The sequence below is a fragment of the Hemiscyllium ocellatum genome, unplaced genomic scaffold (assembly GCF_020745735.1).
Source record: "Hemiscyllium ocellatum isolate sHemOce1 unplaced genomic scaffold, sHemOce1.pat.X.cur. scaffold_448_pat_ctg1, whole genome shotgun sequence".
Classification (NCBI taxonomy): Eukaryota; Metazoa; Chordata; class Chondrichthyes; order Orectolobiformes; family Hemiscylliidae; genus Hemiscyllium; species Hemiscyllium ocellatum.
In genome coordinates, this window is record NW_026869063.1 from 120,838 (window position 1) to 141,711 (window position 20,874).

At 45.3% G+C, this 20,874-nt stretch overlaps 1 protein-coding gene and 1 pseudogene across 4 annotated transcripts; one reads left to right on the plus strand and one right to left on the minus strand.

Moving 5' to 3' along the window:
- LOC132813717 (zinc finger protein 271-like) overlaps positions 1-20,874 on the minus strand; it is a 64,830-nt pseudogene that overhangs the window by 35,055 nt on the left and 8,901 nt on the right.
- LOC132813716 (zinc finger protein 3-like) lies at positions 1,994-20,609 on the plus strand. 4 transcript variants are annotated; one of them, XM_060823246.1, is made up of 3 exons: positions 1,994-2,072; positions 15,461-15,523; positions 19,530-20,609. In XM_060823246.1, exon 3 carries the CDS (start codon positions 19,917-19,919, stop codon positions 20,496-20,498), a length of 582 nt encoding a protein of 193 aa, XP_060679229.1. In that variant the 5' UTR covers positions 1,994-2,072; positions 15,461-15,523; positions 19,530-19,916; the 3' UTR covers positions 20,499-20,609. The 4 variants fall into 4 exon arrangements, with proteins under 4 accessions (XP_060679229.1, XP_060679228.1, XP_060679231.1 ...); XM_060823245.1 differs by lacking the exon at positions 1,994-2,072 and adding an exon at positions 11,044-11,277; XM_060823247.1 differs by lacking the exon at positions 1,994-2,072 and adding an exon at positions 13,613-14,183.

Below are 20,874 nucleotides of genomic sequence, written 5' to 3' on the forward strand. Positions count from 1 at the left end.
GTCAGGTGCAGCAAGCAATGAGTAGTGCAAGTGGTATATTAGCAAGAGGAATTGAGTTCAGAAGTGGGGATGTCTTCCTGCAGTTAAGGGGTCATTGAATATATTCAAGGCTGAGTTCTTGTGATTTTTGAACAACAAACAAGTGGATGTTTATGGGGGGGAAAGGTGAGAAAATGTCCGGATATTCATTCCAAACACAAACCACTCTCTTTTTAAAAAATAAATGCTGCCCCTCAAGTCTTTTTAAAATCTTTCTCCTCTCACCTTCAAAATTTGCTGCCTAATCTTAAAACCCCCACCCGAGGGCATCTATCCCCCTCATGATTTTATACAACCTATATAGGGTTACCTCTCAACCTCCTGTGCTCCAGTGAGAAAAGTCAAAGTCTATCTACAAGATGTAGGTAGATTAATACCTATTTTTGATGTGTTCAATGCTGGTACAGGCACGAAAGACCAAATGGTCTACTCCTACTCCCAATTCTGACACTCTGTGCCCAGGATAGCAAAAGACCATCAGACATAGATGCAGAAATTAGGCCATTTAGCCCATCAGGTCTGTTCATACCACACAATCGTGCTGATAAGTTTCTCAATCCCATTCTTTCACTTTCTCACTGTAACCCTCGATCCCCTTGATACTCAAGAACCTATCCATCTCAAACTTAAATATCCTCAGTGACTTGGCCTCCATAGCTGTCTATGCCAATGAATTCCATAGATTCACCACTGTCTGGCTGAAGACGTTTCTCCTTCTCTCTGTTCTAAAAGGTCTTCCCTTTACTGTAAGGCTGTACCCTCAGCTCCTTGTCTCTCCTACCAATGGAAACATCTTCTCAACGTCCACTCGTCCTGGCTGGTCAGTATTTTGACCCTTTAGAATGAGGTACAGCAGGGATTCGGTTCAGCAAAGTGAAAACAGAGGGGGAGTGTGGGGTATGAAGATTTTCAGCTTCTAGGGAATGAGAGCGCAAAGAGAGTTTGCTATAAATTAGAATTTTTGGGATGGGCAATAGGCTGAGGAGTGTCAGATGGAGTTTAATTTAGAGAAATGAGATATTGCATTTTGGTTGAGCAATCCAGGCAGGACTGACAGTTAAGGGGAGTGTTGCTGAACAAAGAGATCTTGGAGTCACAGGTAGATAGACTAGTGAAGAAGGCGTTTGGTATGATTTCCTTTATCGGTCAGAGCATTGAATAAAGGAGTTGTGAGGTCATATTGTGGCTGTATGTTGGTTAGGGCATTTTTGGAATACTACGGTAAGTTTTGCTCCCCCTGGTATAGGAAAGAATTGATGAAACTTTGAAAGGGGTCGCGAGAACGTTTGTAAGGAAAACTTGTCCTTAAGCATTTAGACTAAAATATAATGTTGAATTATAGAACACATTTTCTCCACACAAGAAAATAGACTGGCAGGGAGGGTAAGACAATGAAGAACATTTGCCTTAACATCAGTGAATTTGTATAAACAGGGTATTGAGTGATCACATTCACGGCTGTTCCTTTGTGAAATGAATGTGTTTGATTCTGACCTCAAAACGTAACTCGGTATCAATCACTTCTCTCCCGAATTATTGCCCTTCATTGTTATCTGTCTAGTTCAGAACATGCAGTGCTTTTGTAAAAGAAAATTCATATAAAGAAAGTTTGTTTGGTGACAGCACCGCCTTTGTAATAAACTTGTGTATAAAGATAGTACACAGAGTAGCCCGCCAGGGCTCTTGGAAGAAGAGTGATTGCTACTCTCCTGGGTTAATAGAATCCAGTTAGCTTGTCTTAAGTATCGGTGTTATGTTGTAACGGTGATGGTATTAATGAAGGGGATAATGTAAAATTAAACTAAACTGTCTGTAAGAGTTTTATTTTTATTCGAGACTTCCAAAGAGTATGATCTCTGGGACCAAGATAGGCTGACAGGTCTGAGTCCACAAGGGACTCCCTCAGCTGTCTCATATCTGTACTTCATCAATTTGATGCTGCAAGCAGGTTTCCAACAAGGACTACATTTGAGTGAAACTGGAAAAGAGGAGTTCCATCTAAGGGTTGGACTCAAGACCAATGGGCCCACAAGGTAAAATTGTACCTTGAATACTCTCTGTCTACATCTGTGTGGTGTTTCCCCCATTTCACTCTCGATACCCTGACAGAACCCTAAATGAGATCATTTACATAGGATGAAAAACAGAAATTGTCAGGATTTTATAATGTTGAGAATGTTTTGCAGAAATCATTAGTCTCGTTGTTCATTGTTGGGTTGTTGATTAGTGAAAGTTTTAAGTCGAGATTATTTTCTCTGTTGTATCTGTTCAGCTTGGCTTGTCTTGCTTTGTTAGTTATGATTTTGTTCTGTTTGGGTGTTCTTCGTTTACGAAATATAGAGGGTGGCTGCTGCTTTTGTCGTGTATAAAATTTAAAAAAAAAGCTGGCCAGTGATACAATTCTTGTATACTTGGTTAAGCAACTATGTGCCACATCCAGGATTTATGAGACATCTGGAATGTGAGTGCCTCATTCCTCTTAAAATGTTCATTGTATGTACGAGAGAGCGCGCGAGTGAGACAGACAGAGTCAGCACTGATTCCCTGCAGCTTGCAGAAAGTTTAATCCTTTTGAGATTTAGTTTGGATGCACATTTGCTTGTTGACGAATGACGGTTTGTGTTTTGAGAGGTTGGAGCCCCTGTAGATCAGCAGTTTTGTGAAGATTTAAAGTAGGTAGGATAACAATGAGTGTGCCCCGAGATAAGATGGAAGACAAATGTCCCCTAACAGAAATAACAAGTCTGTATCCTTAATTATGAGAAACAATTGAGAATATCAGCTGCAGCTGCTCAACAGAATAAAGATTGGTCTCTAGGAGGCACACGTGATTTAACTCTATTCACTAAAATTGAACAAGGGGTTTGGAAAAAAAGAAAGGGAAGTAAGCAGAAAGCAGTGGGCGGCACGGTGGCACAGTGGTTAGCACTGCTGCCTCACAGCGCCTGAGACCCGGGTTCAATTCCCGACTCAGGTGACAGACTGTGTGGAGTTTGCACGTTCTCCCTGTGTCAGCGTGGGTTTCCTCCCACAGTCCAAAGAAGTGAGGGTCAGGTGAATTGGCCATGCTAAATTGCCCATAGTGTTAGGTAAGGGGTAAATGTATGGGTGGGTTGCGCCGAAGGGCCTGTTTCCACACTGTAAATAATCTAATATAATCTAATCTAATCTAAAAGTCTTTACCAGAATGGAAAAGGGTAGCTCGGGGTAAAATGGGAAAAATCCATGCAACCATCATGGAGACAAAACTGTATTAAAAGGGGAGTTAGTCCATTAACTGAGGAAGGATCTGAACTAAATTGGACAGAACGGTATGAACTCACCCCAAAACAACTACAAGTCTTTACGGAGCTTAAAACGACCCTCTCTTCAGCACCACGCTCGGCTGACGTTTGTATGACTGCCACTTTCATCTTTATGTTGCCATCCTTGATACCTGTGCTACAGCTGTTCTCACCCAGCGACAGGCTTCTCTTGGCACGCTATTGCCTATTATTCTACTAAGCTTGACCCTGTTGCTCAAGGTATGCCTTCCTGCACCCAGATTCTCTCTGCCATCCACATTCTGGTAGTGGCTGCCTCTAATATAATTGTACATCAAAATGTAGAAATCTGTACCTCGCATTCTGCAGTATCCTTGCTGATTTCTAAACATGGCTGAAAATGTGTTGCTGGTAAAAGCACAGCAGGTTAGGCAGCATCTCAGGAATAGGAAATTCGACGTTTCGAGCATAAGCCCTTCATCAGGAATGAGAGAGAGTTTGCCAAGCAGGCTAAGATAAAAGGTAGGGAGGAGGGACTTGGGGGAGGGGCGATGGAGGTGGGATAGGTGGAAGGAGGGATAGGTGGTGAGGGTGATAGGCCGGAGTGGGGTGGGGGTGGAGAGGTCAGGAAGGAGATTGCAGGTTAGGAGGGCGGTGCTGAGTTGAGGGAAACGACTGAGACAAGGTGGGGGGAGGGGAAATGAGGAAACTGGAGAAATCTGAATTCATTCCTTGTGGTTGGAGGGTTCCCAGGCGGAAGATGAGGCGCTCCTCCTCCAGCCGTCGTGTTGTTATGTTCTGCCGGTGGAGGAGTTCAAGGACCTGCATGTCCTCGGTGGAGTGGGAGGGAGAGTTAAAGTGTTGAGCCACGGGGTGGTTGGGTTGGTTGGTCCGGGCGGCCCAGAGGTGTTCTCTGAAGCGTTCCGCAAGTAAGCGGCCTGTCTCCCCAATATAGAGGAGGCCACATCGGGTGCAGCGGATGCAATAGATGATTTGTGTGGAGGTACGGGTGAACTTGTGGCGGATATGGAAGGATCCCTTGGGGCCTTGGAGGGAAGTGAGTGTGGAGGTGTGGGTGCAAGTTTTACATTTCCTGCGGTTGCAGGGGAAGGTGCCGGGAGTGGAAGTTGGGTTGGTGGGGGGTGTGGATCTGACGAGGGAGTCACGAAGGGAGTGGTCCTTGCGGAACGCTGATAGGGGAGGGGAGGGAAATATATCCTTGGTGGTGGGGTCCGTTTGGAGGTGGCGGAAATGACGGCGGATGATACGTTGTATGCGGAGGTTGGTGGGGTGGTAGGTGAGAACCAGTGGGGTTCTGTCTTGGTGGCGGTTGGAGGAGCGGGGCTCAAGGGCGGAGGAGCGGGAAGTGGAGGAGATGCGGTGGAGGGCATCGTCGAACAGTCTGGGGGGAATCTGCGGTCCTTGAAGAAGGAGGCCATCTGGGCTGTGCGGTGTTGGAACTGGTCCTCCTGGGAGCAGATGCGGCGGAGACGAAGGAATTGGGAATATGGGATGGAGTTTTTGCAGGGGGCAGGGTGGGAGGAGGTGTAGTCCAGGTAGCTGTGAGAGTCAGTCGGTTTATAGTAGATGTCTGTGTTGAGTCGGTCGCCTGAGATAGAGATGGAAAGGTCTAGGAAGGGGAGGGAGGATTTCTAAACATACTCTGCACCCCGCTATGGTTCGTATCAGTCGCTATGAGATTTCATTACTTCTGAATCCATTTCTCTCCTTTAAATACTGCTCTAACATTAACCCCCCCTACATTCCTGCAGGAAGAACCGCTTGAACTGCCTGATCCCCATGATTGTGTTTTCATAAATGAACTTGTTACTAAACCATGTTCTGATCTTACGGACGACACAGATGTGATCAACAAAACTGGTCACGATGCAGGGAAGATACCTGCCCAACTGTCGTCTGATTCATGTGGATGGAAGTTTACTTGCTGGCTATGATCGCTGTGTGGATGGATCGTGTGGGATGTACTGATAGTCCTTGGTCTCATCCTAGGAATATACACTGTTGTCCGCTTATGCGTGAAATGGACTGTGCATTGTTTTTCACCTAAGCCAAAGAGCAATCTGGTTAATTGACCCTTGTCTGCTTCTCTGGATGATGACCTGTCAGAGGAGGCACTTATTTGAAAAAACAAATTGACTAGATGGACTAATTATAGTCATAAGCCAAGTAGTTGTCATGAAATAACAAAAGGAGGGAATAAGAAAGTCTATAGCCATAAAACTTGTCTTTAAACATTTAAACTAAAATGTAATGTTGAATTATAGAGCACATTTGGTGCACACTAAAAAATAGACAGACAGGGAGGCTTGGTAAAAGGGGAGAACTCAAGGTATGCAGAAGATAACCAAGTGATAACAGGTACTTTAAGGCAATTAAGAACATTTGCCTTAACAGTGAATCTGTGTAAATAGGACACAGAGTGATAACATTCATGGCTGTTCCCTTGTCAAATTAATGACAGCGTTTGATTCTGACCCTGAAACAAAATTCAGTACTATCAAAGGCCTTGTAATTGACAGTCAGGAACTGTTAATTATAATGGATTCTTATTACCCCTTGCAAGCTAGGCAAACCAAGGAAAAACACCTTTGCTGTTACAACTCCCTGACTTAAGAGTTCAAAAGGACAAGAGAGAGAGAAACCATTGTAGCACTGGGGCTCCCGAAGCCATTAAAAAATTAAGTCTTCATGCTTACCTGCTTTGGATTGAACGTAATTGCATTTTTGAGACTTTATGATGGTATTGAGTAGCCATTACCGGTTATTAAATATGAACTCTGTAGAAGGTAACATTGATGAAGCTTTAACTTGCTGTTCTTGCAGACCACTCAACAGACCTTTCAGACTGCCCCACTGTGAATTCCAACTAATCAGATCTTATGTCTTATTTGAATCACAACCCTGAAAAGAAAGCATGTTTAATTCGAAGACTAATGCATCCTTTTGGTTACATCACAGCCTCGAGTACAGTATGATTCAGTGCCTAAAAAGCAGGGGTCTGCTCCTCGCTTAGAAATTATTCTAGGCTGAACATTGAAGAGATTCTGGCACAATGTGTCAGCAAGCCATTTTATGGTCAAAAGTTTGCCCTCCTGCTAAGAAGCCATTTTGGAAAACAGTTGTATCTGACCTGTGACCTGTGCAAGGTTAGGAACTCTCCAATTAGCTCAGACTGGTACTTCTTTATGATAGGAGTTTATCTCGCTAGCAGGCACCTAACTCAGCTGGGTATGTTTTTCCCACCTGATGAATGGCTTGGGGCCTGTGGGAGTGATTAGTCAAGCGTACAGAGACCTGTCAATTAACCTTTCTTCCTTACGAATTAAGAACATGCAACGTTTTTGTAAATCTTTGTGTAAAGGAAACCACTTTGTATCAGTACATCAGAGTAACCTGCCAGGGCACTTGAAGAGTTGGTCCCCTACTCTCCTAAGTTACTAGAACCTAGGTAGTTTAGCTTATCGGTATCAGAGGAGCTGTTGGTAAATAAAGGGGATAACTAAAATTAAACTGAACAGTCTGTAAGAGTTTGTTTTTATTCCAGACTGTCAAAGAGTACGATCTCCAGGACGAATCGTGAGAGGCTACAGGTCTGACTTCACAAGGGATTCCCTGGGCTGTCTCAAATCCCTACTTTAACACTCTAACTCATCCATGTTGACCAGTTAGCCTAAACCGTCTAGTACCATTTGCTAGCACTTGGCCCATATCCCTCTAAACCCTTCCATCCAGATTCCATTCAAATGTTGTAATTTTACCAGCCTCCACGACTTCCTCAAGCAGCTAATTCCATATCCGCACCACCCTTTGCGTTAAAAAGTTGTCCCTTAAGTCCCTTTTATTTCTTTCCCTCTCACCCTAAATGTATGCCATCTAATTCTAGACTCCTCCCCCCCCCCCCAAAAAAAAACTCAGGGAAAAGACCTTGTCTCTTTATCCTATCAATGCCCCTCATGATTTTATAAACCTCTATAGGGTCACCTCTCAGCCTCTGACACTCCAGGGAAAACAGGACCAACCTATTCAGCTTCTCCCGATAGCTCAAATCCTCCAACCCTGGCAACGTCCTTCTAAATCTTTTCTGAACCCTTTCAAGTTTCACAACAAACTTCAGACAGAAAGGAGACCAGAACTGCACACAATATTCCAAAAGTGGTCTAACCAATGCCCTGTACAGCTGCAACATCACCTCCCAACTTCAATACTTGATACTCTGACCATTAAAGGAAAGCATTCCAAACGCCGCCTTCACTATCCTATCTACCTGTGACTACTTTCAAGGAGCTATGAACCTGTACTCCAGATCTCTTTGTTCAGCAACACTCCCTTGGATCTTACCATTAAGTGTATAAGTCCTCCTCTGATATGCTTTTCGAAAATGCAGTGCCACATATGTATCTAAATCAAACTCCATCTGCCACTTCTCAGCCCATTGACCCATCTGATTAAGGTCCTGTTGTCCTCTGAGCTAAGCATCTTCGCTGTCCACTACACCTTTAATTTTGGTGTCATCTGCAAAATTAGTAACTATACTTCGTAAAGTGACATCAACAGCATTTAGAGTCATAGAGATGCACAGCATGGAAACAGGCCCTTCAGTCTAACCCATCCATGCCGACCAGATATCCCAACCCAATCACCTGTCAGCACCCAGCCCATATCCCTTCAAACCCTTCCTATTCATATACCCATCCAACTGCCTCTGAAATGTTGCAATTGTTCTCGCCTTCACCACTTCCTCTGGCAGTTCATTCAATAAACATACCATCGTCTGCATGAAAAAGTGCCCCTTGGATCTCTTTTATATCTTTCCCCTCTCATCCTAAACCAATGCCCTCTCGTTCTGGACTCCCCAACCCCAGGGAAAAGATTTTGTCTATTTATCCTATCCATGCCCCTCATAATTTTGTAAACCTCGAAAAGGTCACCCCTCCGCCTCCGACGCTCCAGGGAAAACAGCACCAGCCTGTTCAGCTTCTCCCTGTAGCTCAGATCCTCCAACCCTGGCAACATCCTTGTAAATCTTTTCTGAACCCGCTCAAGTTTCACAACATCTTTCCGATAGGAAGGAGACCAGAATTGCATGCAATATTCCAACAGTGGTCTGTACGGTCGCAACATGACCTTCCAATTCCTGTACTCAATACTCTGACCAATAAAGGAAAGCATACCAAACGCCGCCTTCACTATCCTATCTACCTGCAACTCCACTTTCAAGGAGCTATGAACTTGCACTCCAAGGTCTCTTTGTTCAGCAACGCTCCCAAGGACCTTACCATGAAGTGTATAAGTCCTGCTAAGATTTGCTTTCCCAAAATGCAGCACCTCGCATTTATCTGAATTAAACTTCATCTGCCACTTCTCAGCCCATTGGCCCATCTGGTCAAGATCCTGTTGTAATCTGAGGTAACCCTCTTCGCTGTCCAGTACACCTCCAATTTTGGTGTCATCTGCAAACTTACTAACTGTACCTCTTATGCTTGTATCCAAATCATTTATGTAAATGACAAAAAGTAGGGAACCCAGCACCGATCCTTGTGGCACTCCACTGGTCACAGACCTCCAGTCTGAAAAACAACCCTCCATCACCACCTTCTACCTTTGAGCCAGTTCTGTATTCAAATGGCTAGTTCTCTCTGTATTCCATGAGATCTAAGCTTGCTGATCAGTCTCCCATGGGAACCTTGTCGAACGCCTTACTGAAGTCCACATAGATCAGATCTTATGCTCTGCCATCATCAATCATCTTTGTTACTTCAAAAAATTCAATCAAGTTTGTGAGACATGATTTTCCACGCACAAAGCCATGTTGACTATCCCGAATCAGTCCTTGCTTTTCCAAATACATGCACATCCTGTCCCTCAGGATTCCCTCCAACAACTTACCCACCACCTAGGTCAGGCTCACTGGTCTATAGTTCCCTGACTTGTCTTTACCCCCCTTCTTAAACAGTGGCACCATGTTTGCCAACCTCCAGTCTTCCGGCACCTCACCTGTGACTATCGATGATACAAATATCTCAGCAAGAGGCCCAGCAATCACTTCTTTAGCTTCCTACAGAGTTCTCGGGTACACCTGATCAGGTCCTGTGGATTTATCCACTTTTAAACGTTTCTAGACATCCAGCACTTCCCTCCTCTGTAATCTGGACATTTTGCAAGATGTCACCATCTATTTCCCTACAGTCTATATCTTCCATGTCCTTTTCCACAGTAAATACTTCCACAAAATATTCATTTAGTATCTCCCCCACTTTCTGTGGCTCCACAACAAAGGCCACCTTGCTGATCTTTGAGGAGAAAGTGAGGACTGTAGATGCTGGAGATCAGAGCTGAAAAATGTGTTACTGGAAAAGCGCAGCAGGTCAAGCAGCATCTAAGGAGCAGGAGAATTGACATTTCGGGCATAAGCCTGATTTCTGAAGAAGGGCTTATGCCCGAAACATCAGTTCTCCTGCTCCTTGGATGCTGCCTGACCTGCTGATCTTTGAGGGGCCCGATTCTCTCCCTAATTACTCTTTTGTCTTTAATATATTCGTAAAAACCATTTGGATTCTCCTTAATTCTATTTGCCAAAGCTATTTCATGTCCCCTTTTTGCCCTCCTGATTTCCCTCTTAAGTATACTCCTACTTTCTTTATATTCTTCTAATGATTCACTCGATCTATCCTGCCTATACCTGACATATGCTTCATTCTTTTTGTTAACCAGACCCTCAGTTTCTTTACTCATCTAGCATTCCCTATACCTACCAGCCTTCCCTTTCACCCTGACAGGAATATTTATATAAATGATGAAAAGTAGTGGACCCAGCACCCATCCTTGTGGTATACTGCTGGTCACAGGCCTCCAGTCTGAAAAGCAACTCTCCACCATCACCCTCTGTCTTCCTACCTGTGAGCTGGTACTGTATCCAAATGGCTAGTTCTTGCTGTATTCCATGATATCTAACCTTGCGAACTTGTCCTCCTTGGGGAATCTTGTCAAACACCTTACGGAAGTCTATATAGTACCCTGGCATGTAGGCCGTCAGGCCCAGGGGATTTATCTGCCCTCCAGCCTAATAGTTTGCTGTGTACCTTTTCCCTCTCAATGTTATTGTTTAAGTTCTATCCTTTCTATCATCTCTGACTTGCCCATTCCAATAGGAATGGTACTATTGTCCTCGAGCTTGAAAACTGAGGCAAAGGATTGACTTAGCATCTCTGCCATTTCAGTGTTCCTCCTATTAACTCACCGGTTTCATCTTCCAAGGGACCTTAGCGACTCTGATGAAGGGCTTATGCTCGAAACGTTGAATTCTCTATTCCTGAGATGCTGCCTAACCTGCTGTGCTTTGACCAGCAACACATTTGCAGCTGTTCTCTTCAGCATGCCAACAGAAGCTTTTGCTATTCTTTTAGATATTTTGCGCTAGGTTTCTTTCGTAATTTATCTTTATTCTTTTTTTTAGTATCCCTTCGTTTATTTTTGCAAGTTTTCCAATGTTTCATCTTTCGAGGTCTGGAATAACATTTCGGAAAAGACTGAATTTTTTTTAACTACGTTAAAACTTAAAGAAAAACCCACCTTTCAGGTGGCTGGCGAGGGGAGCAGGGAACACATTCGCCCCGCCCCCGTTGTCTCCGATTGGTTGGATGCCTCGTCGAACCGCGCCCACTCCACGCGGGGTGACGTCACGGTTTGGTGACCCAGCCCCTTGTGAGTTGGCGCATGTGCAGTGTGGGTCATGTAGTGGGACAAAGACAGTGTTACTGAGTGTGGGAGAGGAATGGCGCCGGCGGCTGAAGGAACAAGAACAGAAACAGCTGGAAAAGCTGAGCAGCCCTGGCTGCATGTGTCAAGAGAATCCGAGGAAACGTTACGTGTCCAGTGATTCTCTTTCAGAACAGAAACAGGTTTCGGAAACATCCCGGAGAGGTCGCCAGGCCTGAGCGCCCGGGGAGAGGGGACAGTGAGGACCTACTTCGACACTGTCCTATCCCCCCAGTCCAGGAACTCCCCACATACGTTCAGGACACCACCCACACCCTCCACCTCCTCCAAGACTTCCGTTTCCCCAGCCCCCAATGTCTCATTTTCACCATGGATATCCAATCCCTCTACACCTCCATCCGCCATGGCCAGGACCTCCAAGCCCTCTGTTTCTTCCTCTCCCGACGTCCCCAACAGTACCCTTCCACCGACACACTCATTCATCTGGCCAAACTGGTCCTCACCCTTAACAATTTCTCCTTTGAAACCTCCCACTTCCTCCAGACCAAAGGGGTAGCCGTGGGCACCTGTATGGGTCCCAGCAATGCCCGTCTCTGTTGGCTATGTAGAAAAGACCATCTTCCGTAAATAAACCGGCACCACTCCCCACCTCTTCCTCCGCTACATTCATGACTGCATTGGCGCCATCTCGTGCTCCCGTGAGGAGGTTGAGCAAACTTCACCGACACATTCCACCCTGACCTTAAATTTATCTGGACCATCTGACACCTCCCTCCCCTTCCTGGACCTCTCCATCTCCATTAATAACGACCGACTTGACACTGGCATTTTATAAACCATTCGACTCCCACAGCTGCCTGGATTACACCTCTTCCCCACCCTACCTCCTGCAAAAGTGCCATCCCGTATTCTCAATTCCTTTGCCTCCGCCGTATCTGTTCCCAGGAGGACCAGTTCCACCACAGAACACACCAGATGACCGCCGCCTTCAGATACCGCAATTTCCCTTCCCACGTGGTTAAAGATGCATCTTGTCCACATCCCACACCGCCGCCCTCAGACCCCACCCCTCCAACTGTAACAAGGGCAGAACGCCTCTGGTGCTCACCTTCCACCCTACCAACCTTCGTATAAACCAAATAATCCGCTAACATTTCCGCCTCCTCCAAACAGACCCCACCACCAGGGATATATTTCCCTCCCCATCCCTTTCCACCTTCTGCAAAGACCGTTCCCTCTGTGACTACCTGGTCAGGTCCATGCCCCCGACAACCCACCCTCCGATCCTGACACCTTCTGCTGCCACTGCAGGAATTGCAAAACCTGTGCCCACACCTCCTCCCTCACCTCAATCCAAGGCCCTAAAGGAGCCTTCCACACCCATCAAAGTTTTACCTGCACATCCACCAATATCATTTATTGTATCCATTGCTCCAGATGCGGTCTCCTGTATGCTGGGGAGACTGGATACCTTCTAGCAGAGCGCTTTAGGGAACATCTCTGGGACACCCGCACCAATCAACCACACCGCCCTGTGGCCCAACATTTCAAATCCCCCTCACACTCTGCCGAGGACATGAAGGCCTTCTTCACCGCTGCTCCCTCACCAACAGATGCCTGGAGGAAGAACACCTCATCTTCCGCCTCGGAACACTTCAACCCCAGGGCATCAATGTGGATTTCAACAGTTTCCTCATTTTCCCCTTCCCCCACCTCACCCCAGTTCCAAACTTCCAACTCAGCACTGTCCCCGTGACTTGTCCAACCTGCCTATCTTCTTTTCCACCTATCCACTCCACCACCCCCTCCCCCCATACCTATCACTTTCTTCCCACTCCCACTCACCTATTGTACTCTATGCTACTTTCTCCCCACCCCCACCCTACTCTCATTTATCTCTCCACCCTTCAGGATCTCTGCTTGTATTCCTGATTAAGGGCTTTTGCCCGAAATGTCGATTTTCCTGCTCCTCAGATGCTGCCTGAACTGCTGTGCTTTTCCAGCACCATTCTAATCTAGACTCAGGTTTCCAGCGTCTGCAGTCATTGTTTTTACCGGGAGGATTGGAAACCGCGGGAGGAGGGAGACTGGGGAGTTTATAAACTCTGGGGGGGTCCAAATCAATAGATTTCCAGTTGGGATGACGTGCTCCGAGGAATTCTTGTGTGTTTCTGGTTGGCTTATAGGATGGTGGCTTGTCATAGGATGAATGTATGGTCCCAGTCAACAGGGTGTCCTCCTTTGTATGTAAAGATACGAGTGATAGTGGATCGTGTGTTTTTGTGGCTAGTTGATGTTCATATATCCTGGTGGCTAGTTTTATACCTGTTTGTCAGATGTAGTGTTTGTTCCAGTCATAGAATCTCTATGTGTGGAAATATGCCCTTCTGCCCAACAACTCTATACCGACCCTGTAGAGCGTATGCCAGCCAAGCCCATTCCTCTACAATTACCCCTGACTTATGTACCACTATGGGCAATTTTAGCATGTTCACTTAGCCTGCATATCTTTGGATTGTGGGAGGAAACCGGATCACCCGGAGGAAATCAACACACACACGGGGAGATTGTGCACACTCCACATAGACAGTAGCCCCAGAATGGGATTGAACCCGGGTCCCTGGTGCTGTGAGGCAGCAGTGCTAACCACTGAGCCACCGTGCCGCTCCCTTCTATTTCAACAGTCTTTCAACTTTAAACACATTCATCACAGTCTTCCCAGAGGATTAGACTGTTCTCTCTCATTAGAGATGGCTGGTGGTGGTTTATCTTGAGGGTCACCACACCTCAGCCGAGGGGCAAGGCCGAGAAGGAGATCCTCCCATTTCTCCAACTTGGGTGATACATAATGTGAAGCACCTTGGTATACTTTTGTTGAAATATTATCATTAGTATTAGCTGTTGCTGTTGCTGTCATTTATTGGCAAGACTCATGTCAAGTGAAACAATTTCAGCAAGAAATTGTCAACTGGCAGAGCTCCCCCACCCGATGCCAAAAAAGTGAATGGTTTTGTTGGTGAAAGAAAATTGGCAAAGAAAAAGAAATTAAAGTGTCATGTACCTTTAGAAAGAGTGGAAGGGTTGATGTTTCAAAATAAATGAAAACAACATTTATGAAGTGGAGCAACAAACTAAATTAACAACGTAGGTTTCTTTTCACATAACTGCACTACTACAAATGTCTGTATTATGGGAAAATGTTATGCACTAAAATATGTTCTTATTTTGTCAAGAGTCAGGTCAATAGGTTTAATTTTGTCAATAGTGATCAATAAGATTGTGATTTATACAGCATCTATGTGAGATGCACTGGTAGTTAATATTTGATTGAGTAAGTCTCCACTGACCACCACAAGAACAAAGTTTTTCCCTGTCTGAACTGCTGAAGCCATCCACCAAGGGGAAAAGTTTCTTCCTATCTAGACCCTAAGTGTCTTATCTGTACAATCCAAACAGGTCCTCACCCAGCCTTCTCTGCTCTAAGGAAAATACCCTCAGCCGATCTAATCACTCACATAGCTGAAACCCACCAACATGCACCACCCTGGGTTCGTATTCCCTTCTGCACCCTTTCTAGTGCCATCACATTTTTCGAATAATGTGACAACCAGATCCACTACTCCAGCTATGGCCCAACTAATGTCTTGTACAGTTCCATCATGATCTCCTGGCTCTCATGTTCAATGCCTTAACTATTAAGGGCAAATATTTCATATGGCGCCTTAACCATTTAATCCACATGTCCTGTTCCCTTCAAGAATCTATGAACACATATACCTTTCTCTGATCTTCAGTACATTCTAAGTTCTTGCGATTCATCATGTACTCCCTTGCCTGTTGATCCTCCTGAAATGTATCATCTCAATCTTTTCAGGATTGAACTCCATCTGCCAATGTTCTGCCCATCTGACCAAGCCATCTTTATTGCCCTGTAGTCTAAAACTTTCCTCCTTGCCATATATTAGTGTGGGTTCTGAATTTCTTTTGGGCCTGATTTATTGAGGTTGCATTGTTCATTTTGTGGGCATAGTTTTAGAAGATTAGGAGGATACTTGGATCCAGTATCTGTTTATACCCAAAGAAGAAACTCAAACCAGATTTTTTTTTTGATCCAATGTTTTCCCTGGTAACATTTTCACAATGACTTCAATTTCCGCAACACCCTTTGCTTAACTTAAACTATGTTCAAATCAAGACATTACTGAATCGAGATCATAACTTCTTGTACTATTAAATCTGTCTCAAGCAATGCTGCAAATGAGGTAATCTTGCATTATTATTTTATAACTGCTCAAAACCTTTTCTAAAAAGTGACGGGATGAAGATTGAAGTTGACTGACTGAACTGCTTTCTTCATTTTATAATATTGCCGAAAAAGTAAATGTTCAAACATGTGCAATCTTTTTCTTTCTCTAAAATAGGTAATAAGGTGAAAGGGAATAATGGACAAAGCAATGAAAACAATGCTGACTCTAATTCAGCAAGTATGTTCTTTTCAATAAGTTTAATTCAATATTTACATTAATTACAGTTATGTGAGTGACACAAATAACAATAAGGCTGTTACTTAAGTTTAGAAATTCAATCACACTCTGTAGATGGCTTAAAATCATTATATCAAAAGCTTAAAGCGCTTGCATAAAACACACAACCTCAGTTATGTTTATTATTTCCCAAAATGGGTTATCAAGTGAAAGGGAAGTATAATTGGAGATTTGATGACAGTGGGCAAAATGGTAACTCTAATTTCGCAAGTATGCAAGGATTAAGCTTAAAATGCTTGACCGGTTTATTTATTCAAGAAATACGCACCTTTACTCTCTCTAATATTAGCTCCAATTATCAATATTTGATATCAAATTAGAAGATCTGGCTTGAGAAATCTACAACGTATTGCCACACGCTTGCTATAAATACGACAGGGACACAGTAAAAGTCGTGAAAATTAAGTCAGATCTTTGTGGTTACAGATCCATAAGATACAGAAGCAGAATCAGTCCATTCAACTTGTTGAATCTGCTCCACCATTCGATCATGGCCAATGTTTCTCAACCCCATTCTCCTGCCTCCTCCTTGTAACCCTTGATTTCCTTACTAATCAAGAGCCTATCTTTATCTGCTTGAAAAGCACTCAGTTACTTGCCTCGTTTCAGTGGCAATGCGTTCCGCAGAGTCACCACTTTCTGACTGAAAACAATCTTCCTTATCTCATCCCAGCATTTCTTGCCACCGAGAACTATGGGGACAGAGTCTATGTCTATATTTCTTTGTATGGTAATTTGTAAATAATATTTGTTTTTTTTCAGGTTCATTAGCTGCGGCTTAAGTGTGTTGGTAGGTTTGTGGGCTACCATGATGCGGAGAGGTTTGAGTTGTCTAGACATTATTTAGAACATAGAACAATACAGCACAGAACAGGCCCTTCGGCCCACGATGTTGTGCCAAACATTTGTCCTATCCATGTACCTATCCAATTGCCGCTTAAAGGTCACCAATGATTCTGACCCTGCCCCTCCCACAGGCAGCGCATTCCATGCCCCCACCACTCTCTGGGTAAAGAACGTACCCCTGACATCCCCCCCATACCTTCCACCCTTCACCTTAAATTTATGTCCCCTTGTAACACTCTGTACCCGGGGGAAAGGTCTCTGACTGACTACTCTATATATTCCCCTGATCATCTTTTAAACCTTTATCAAGTCACCCCTCATCCTTCACCGTTCCAATGAGAAAAGGCCTAGCACTCTCAACCTATCCCCGTATGACCTATTCTCCATTCCAGGCAACAGCCTGGTAAATCTCCTCTCCACCCTCTCCAAAGCTTCCGCATCTTTCCTAAAGTGAGGCGACCAGAACTGCACACAGTACTCCAAATGTGGCCTCACCAAGGTCCTGTAAAGCTGCAACATCACCTCACGACTCTTGAATTCACTTCCTCTACTAATGAACGCTAATACATCATAGGCCTTCTTACAAGCTCCATCCACCTGAGTGGCAACTTTCAAAGAGCTATGAACAAAGACCCCAAGATCCCTCTGCTCCTCCACCTTACTAAGAACCCTACCGTTAACCCTGTATTCCGCATTCTTATTTGTCGTTCCAAACTGGACAACCTCACACTTGACAGATGTCTTTGATGTAAGGTAATGTGGCTGGGGTTTCTGTGCATGTGTCTGCTTGTTTGAGTTCGTTGTTGAGAAATCAGTGGACAGGGTTTATTGGGTACCTGTTCTTCTTGAATATGCTGTATAAGTATTTATCTTCTGCTCTTCATAGTTCCTGGGTGGTGCAGTATGTCGTGGCTCGTTGAAATAGTGTCCTGATGCAGATTTTTTTGGGATAATTTGCTTCTGCATTAGGTACTTGGGTCTGTGTAAGTTGTTTTCCTGTAGACGTTAGTCTGAAGTTCCCTATTGACTGTTCACTCTACTGACATCTAAGAATGGCACTTTGTTGTTCTCTTTTGTGAATTTAATGCCAGTAAGGAAATTGTTCATGGTGTTGTAGGTTTCCTCTAATCTGTTTCATTTTGTGATAAAGGTGTCATCACTGTGGTGGACCCAAATTTTGGGTTGGAGCGTTGGGAGGGCTGTTTGTTCCAGTCTCTGCATTATTGCTTCTGCTAGGAACCTTGATATTGGTGGTCTCATGGGTGTTCTGTTGATTTATTTGTAAGGCTTATTATTGAAAGTGAAGTAGGTGATAAGATACGGGTCCACAAGCTTGACAGTGTTATCTTTGCTGATGAAGTTGGTGCTGTTTGGTGTTTGTGTCTTTGGTGGTTTTTGTAGTGTAGTCAGTGTTTCTTTGGCCATGTTGATGTTCATGGATGTGAGCGGGGCTGTTATGTCAAAGGACAGCATTATTTCATCCTCTTCTATCTTGGTGTCTTTGGTGTTCAGGAATTCTTGGGTGGAGTGAATGGAGTGGCATGAATCTTCTACTCAGTGTTTTTGTCTTCACTGGAGGCCTTTGACTAGTCTGTATACTGGTGTTCCAGGTAGTGAGACTGTGGGCCTGAGGGGGGCTCCTGGTTTGAACAGGAGGAGAACAACAACAAAGTGCCATTCCTAGATGTCACAGTAGAGCAAACAGTTAAGGGGAACTTCAAACTCGCGTCGACAAGAAACAGTACACACGGACCAAATACGTAACTACAGAAACAATCATCCCAACACCCACAAACGAAGCTGCATCAGATTATTTCAACGAGCCACCACACATTGCAGCACAGAGGAACTGCGATGGGCAGAAGAGAAATACGTATACGTACTCAAGAAGAACGGGTAGCAATAAACCCAGTGCGCCATTTTCTCATTGATGCTTCCAAGCTGACCCTCAAATTTGGTTTGTCCCTGCATTCTCTCCTGGTTGTCTTTTTGTGGGTTTTGAAAACTTTCCCAATCCTCTGACTGAGGATAAGAGTTGGGAATTTGTGTTGTGGCTGATAGGACATTGGGTAGACCACTTTTGGAATGTTGTGTGCAATTCTGGTCTCGCTCCTATCAGAATGATGTTGTGAAACTTGAAAGGGTTCAGAACACATTTAAAAGGATGTTGCCAGGGGTTGAGCTGAATGGGCTGGGCTGTTTTTCCTCGTGCACCAGAGGCTGAGGGGTGACTGAGAGTCATTAATAAAATCATGAGAGGCATGAATAGGGTAAATAGACAAGGACATTTCCCTGGGTGAGAGAGTCCAGAACTAGAGGGTAAAAGGTTTAGAGTGGAGGAGGGCAAGATTTGAAAGGGTCCTAAGGAATAACCTTTTCATGCAGAGAGTGGTGTGTGGAAGGAATGAGCTGCCAGAGGAAGTGGTGGCTGTTGATTCAGCTATGACATTGAAAAGGCATCTAGATAGGTATTTGACTAGGAAAGGTTTAGAGGGATATGGGCCAAGTACTGGCAAATGGGACTAGATTAGGCTAGGATATCTGGTTGGCCCGAAGGGGCTGTTTCTATGTTGTAGATCTGACTCTGGCTTGCCACAAACATTTGCCATGTCCGTATGTTTAGTTTCTCTCGGGTTGTCTGTTTCAATGACTTGATGTCTCATTCCACCCACCACATACCACCACCACTACCACCCACCACCACCACCCACCACAGGGACGATGACCAATTCATGTCTGTTTTTTTATCAAGAAGCTGTATTGCAGGTTCAACCTGAATTTACACTTCTTTTGCTTCCCAAAATCAGACTTGCTCACTCTCAGCAATATCCTGAAAGATATTAACTTTCACGTGGTGTTATCCAAAATTCGCAGATGTCAGTCCTGACGTTTTTGCTTTTTCTGTCCCTGTAAGATCCGGAATCAGCACCTTCAGGAGAATTAGTTTGAGCGGAGTGAGAATGGAGTAGGAGGAGAGAGTGGGATGCTTTCAATTTTGTGGAACAGCAAAAGAAAAATATGTTCTGCAGAAAGTGGAGGAGCTTGTTCTGAATTTCTACCCTGGACTGACCGTGATGACTTTTGTAATCTCTCTTTCCAGAGTATTTGAAGACTGAAGTTTAAAAATCAACAGATGAAGGGCCTATACCTGAATTATTGATTCTCCTGCTGTTTGGATGCTGCCTGACCTGCTGTGCTGTTCCAGCACCGCACTTTTCAACTCCTCTCCAGCCTCTGCAGTCCCCACTTTCACATCAATGTCTGACAGTCACTCAATCCATCGGGACCTCAACGATTTTCAACTATGATTCTGTGAGAAGGAGCAAAACATTTTGGTTCCTGTTTCAGACCATTATCAGCATCAGCGGGACTGGATGAGAGTCTCTACTGTTACAGCGCACTGTGTGTAAAGCCTGAAACAGTTATACGGCCAGGAAAGAGGAATTTACTGTGGGCAGGGGCCGTACATGGGGCTGTAGCTGCGGCCATGGTGAAACCAGAGGAATCCCACCCTGTGGAGAAACCGTGGAAGTGTTGCGACTGCGGGAGAGGCTTCCATGCCCCATCTGTCCTGGAGATTCATCGGCGAAGTCACACCGGGGAGAGGCCATTCTCCTGCCCCGAGTGCGGGAAAGGCTTTACCTGCTCCTCCCACCTGCTGGACCACCGCCGAGTCCACACTGGGGAGAAGCCATTCTCCTGCCCTGAATGTGGGAAGAGCTTCACCTACTCCTCTCACCTGCTGGCCCACCAGCGCGTCCACGCTGGGGAAAGACCCTTCCCCTGCTCTGAGTGTGGGAAGGCCTTCAGTAAATCCTCGGATCTGCTGAAGCACCAACGGGTCCACAGAGGGGAGAGGCCATTCAGTTGCCCTGAGTGTGGGAAGGCCTTCAGTGATTCCTCTACCCTGCTGAGGCACCAGTGGGTCCACATCGGGAAAAGGCCGTTCTCGTGCCTTGAGTGCAGGAAGGGCTTCACCCGCTCTTCCGCTCTGCTGACCCATTTGAGGGTCCACACGGGTGAGAAGCCCTTTAGCTGCCCTGAGTGCAGGATGGCCTTCAGTAGGTGAGGCACCAGTGAGTCCACACTGGGGAGAGGCCGTACTCCTGCCTCCAGTGCGGAAAGTGCTTTACCCAGCCCTCCAACCTGCTGACCCACCAGCGGATCCACACCTGCGAGAGACCGTTCTCCTGCCCCCAGTGCGGGAAGGGTTTTGCTGTTTCCTCCCACCTCGTGGCCCACCGGCGGGTCCACACAGGGGAGAGGCCATTCAGCTGCCCCGAGTGCAGGAAGGCCTTCAGCGATTCCTCTGCTCTGCTGAAGCACCAGCGAGTCCACACCGGGGAGAGGCCCTTCAGCTGCCCTGAGTGCGGGAAGAGGTTTACATTTTCCCGCAACTTACGGAAGCACCAGCGGGGGCACCAGCGCTCACAACAATCAGATTC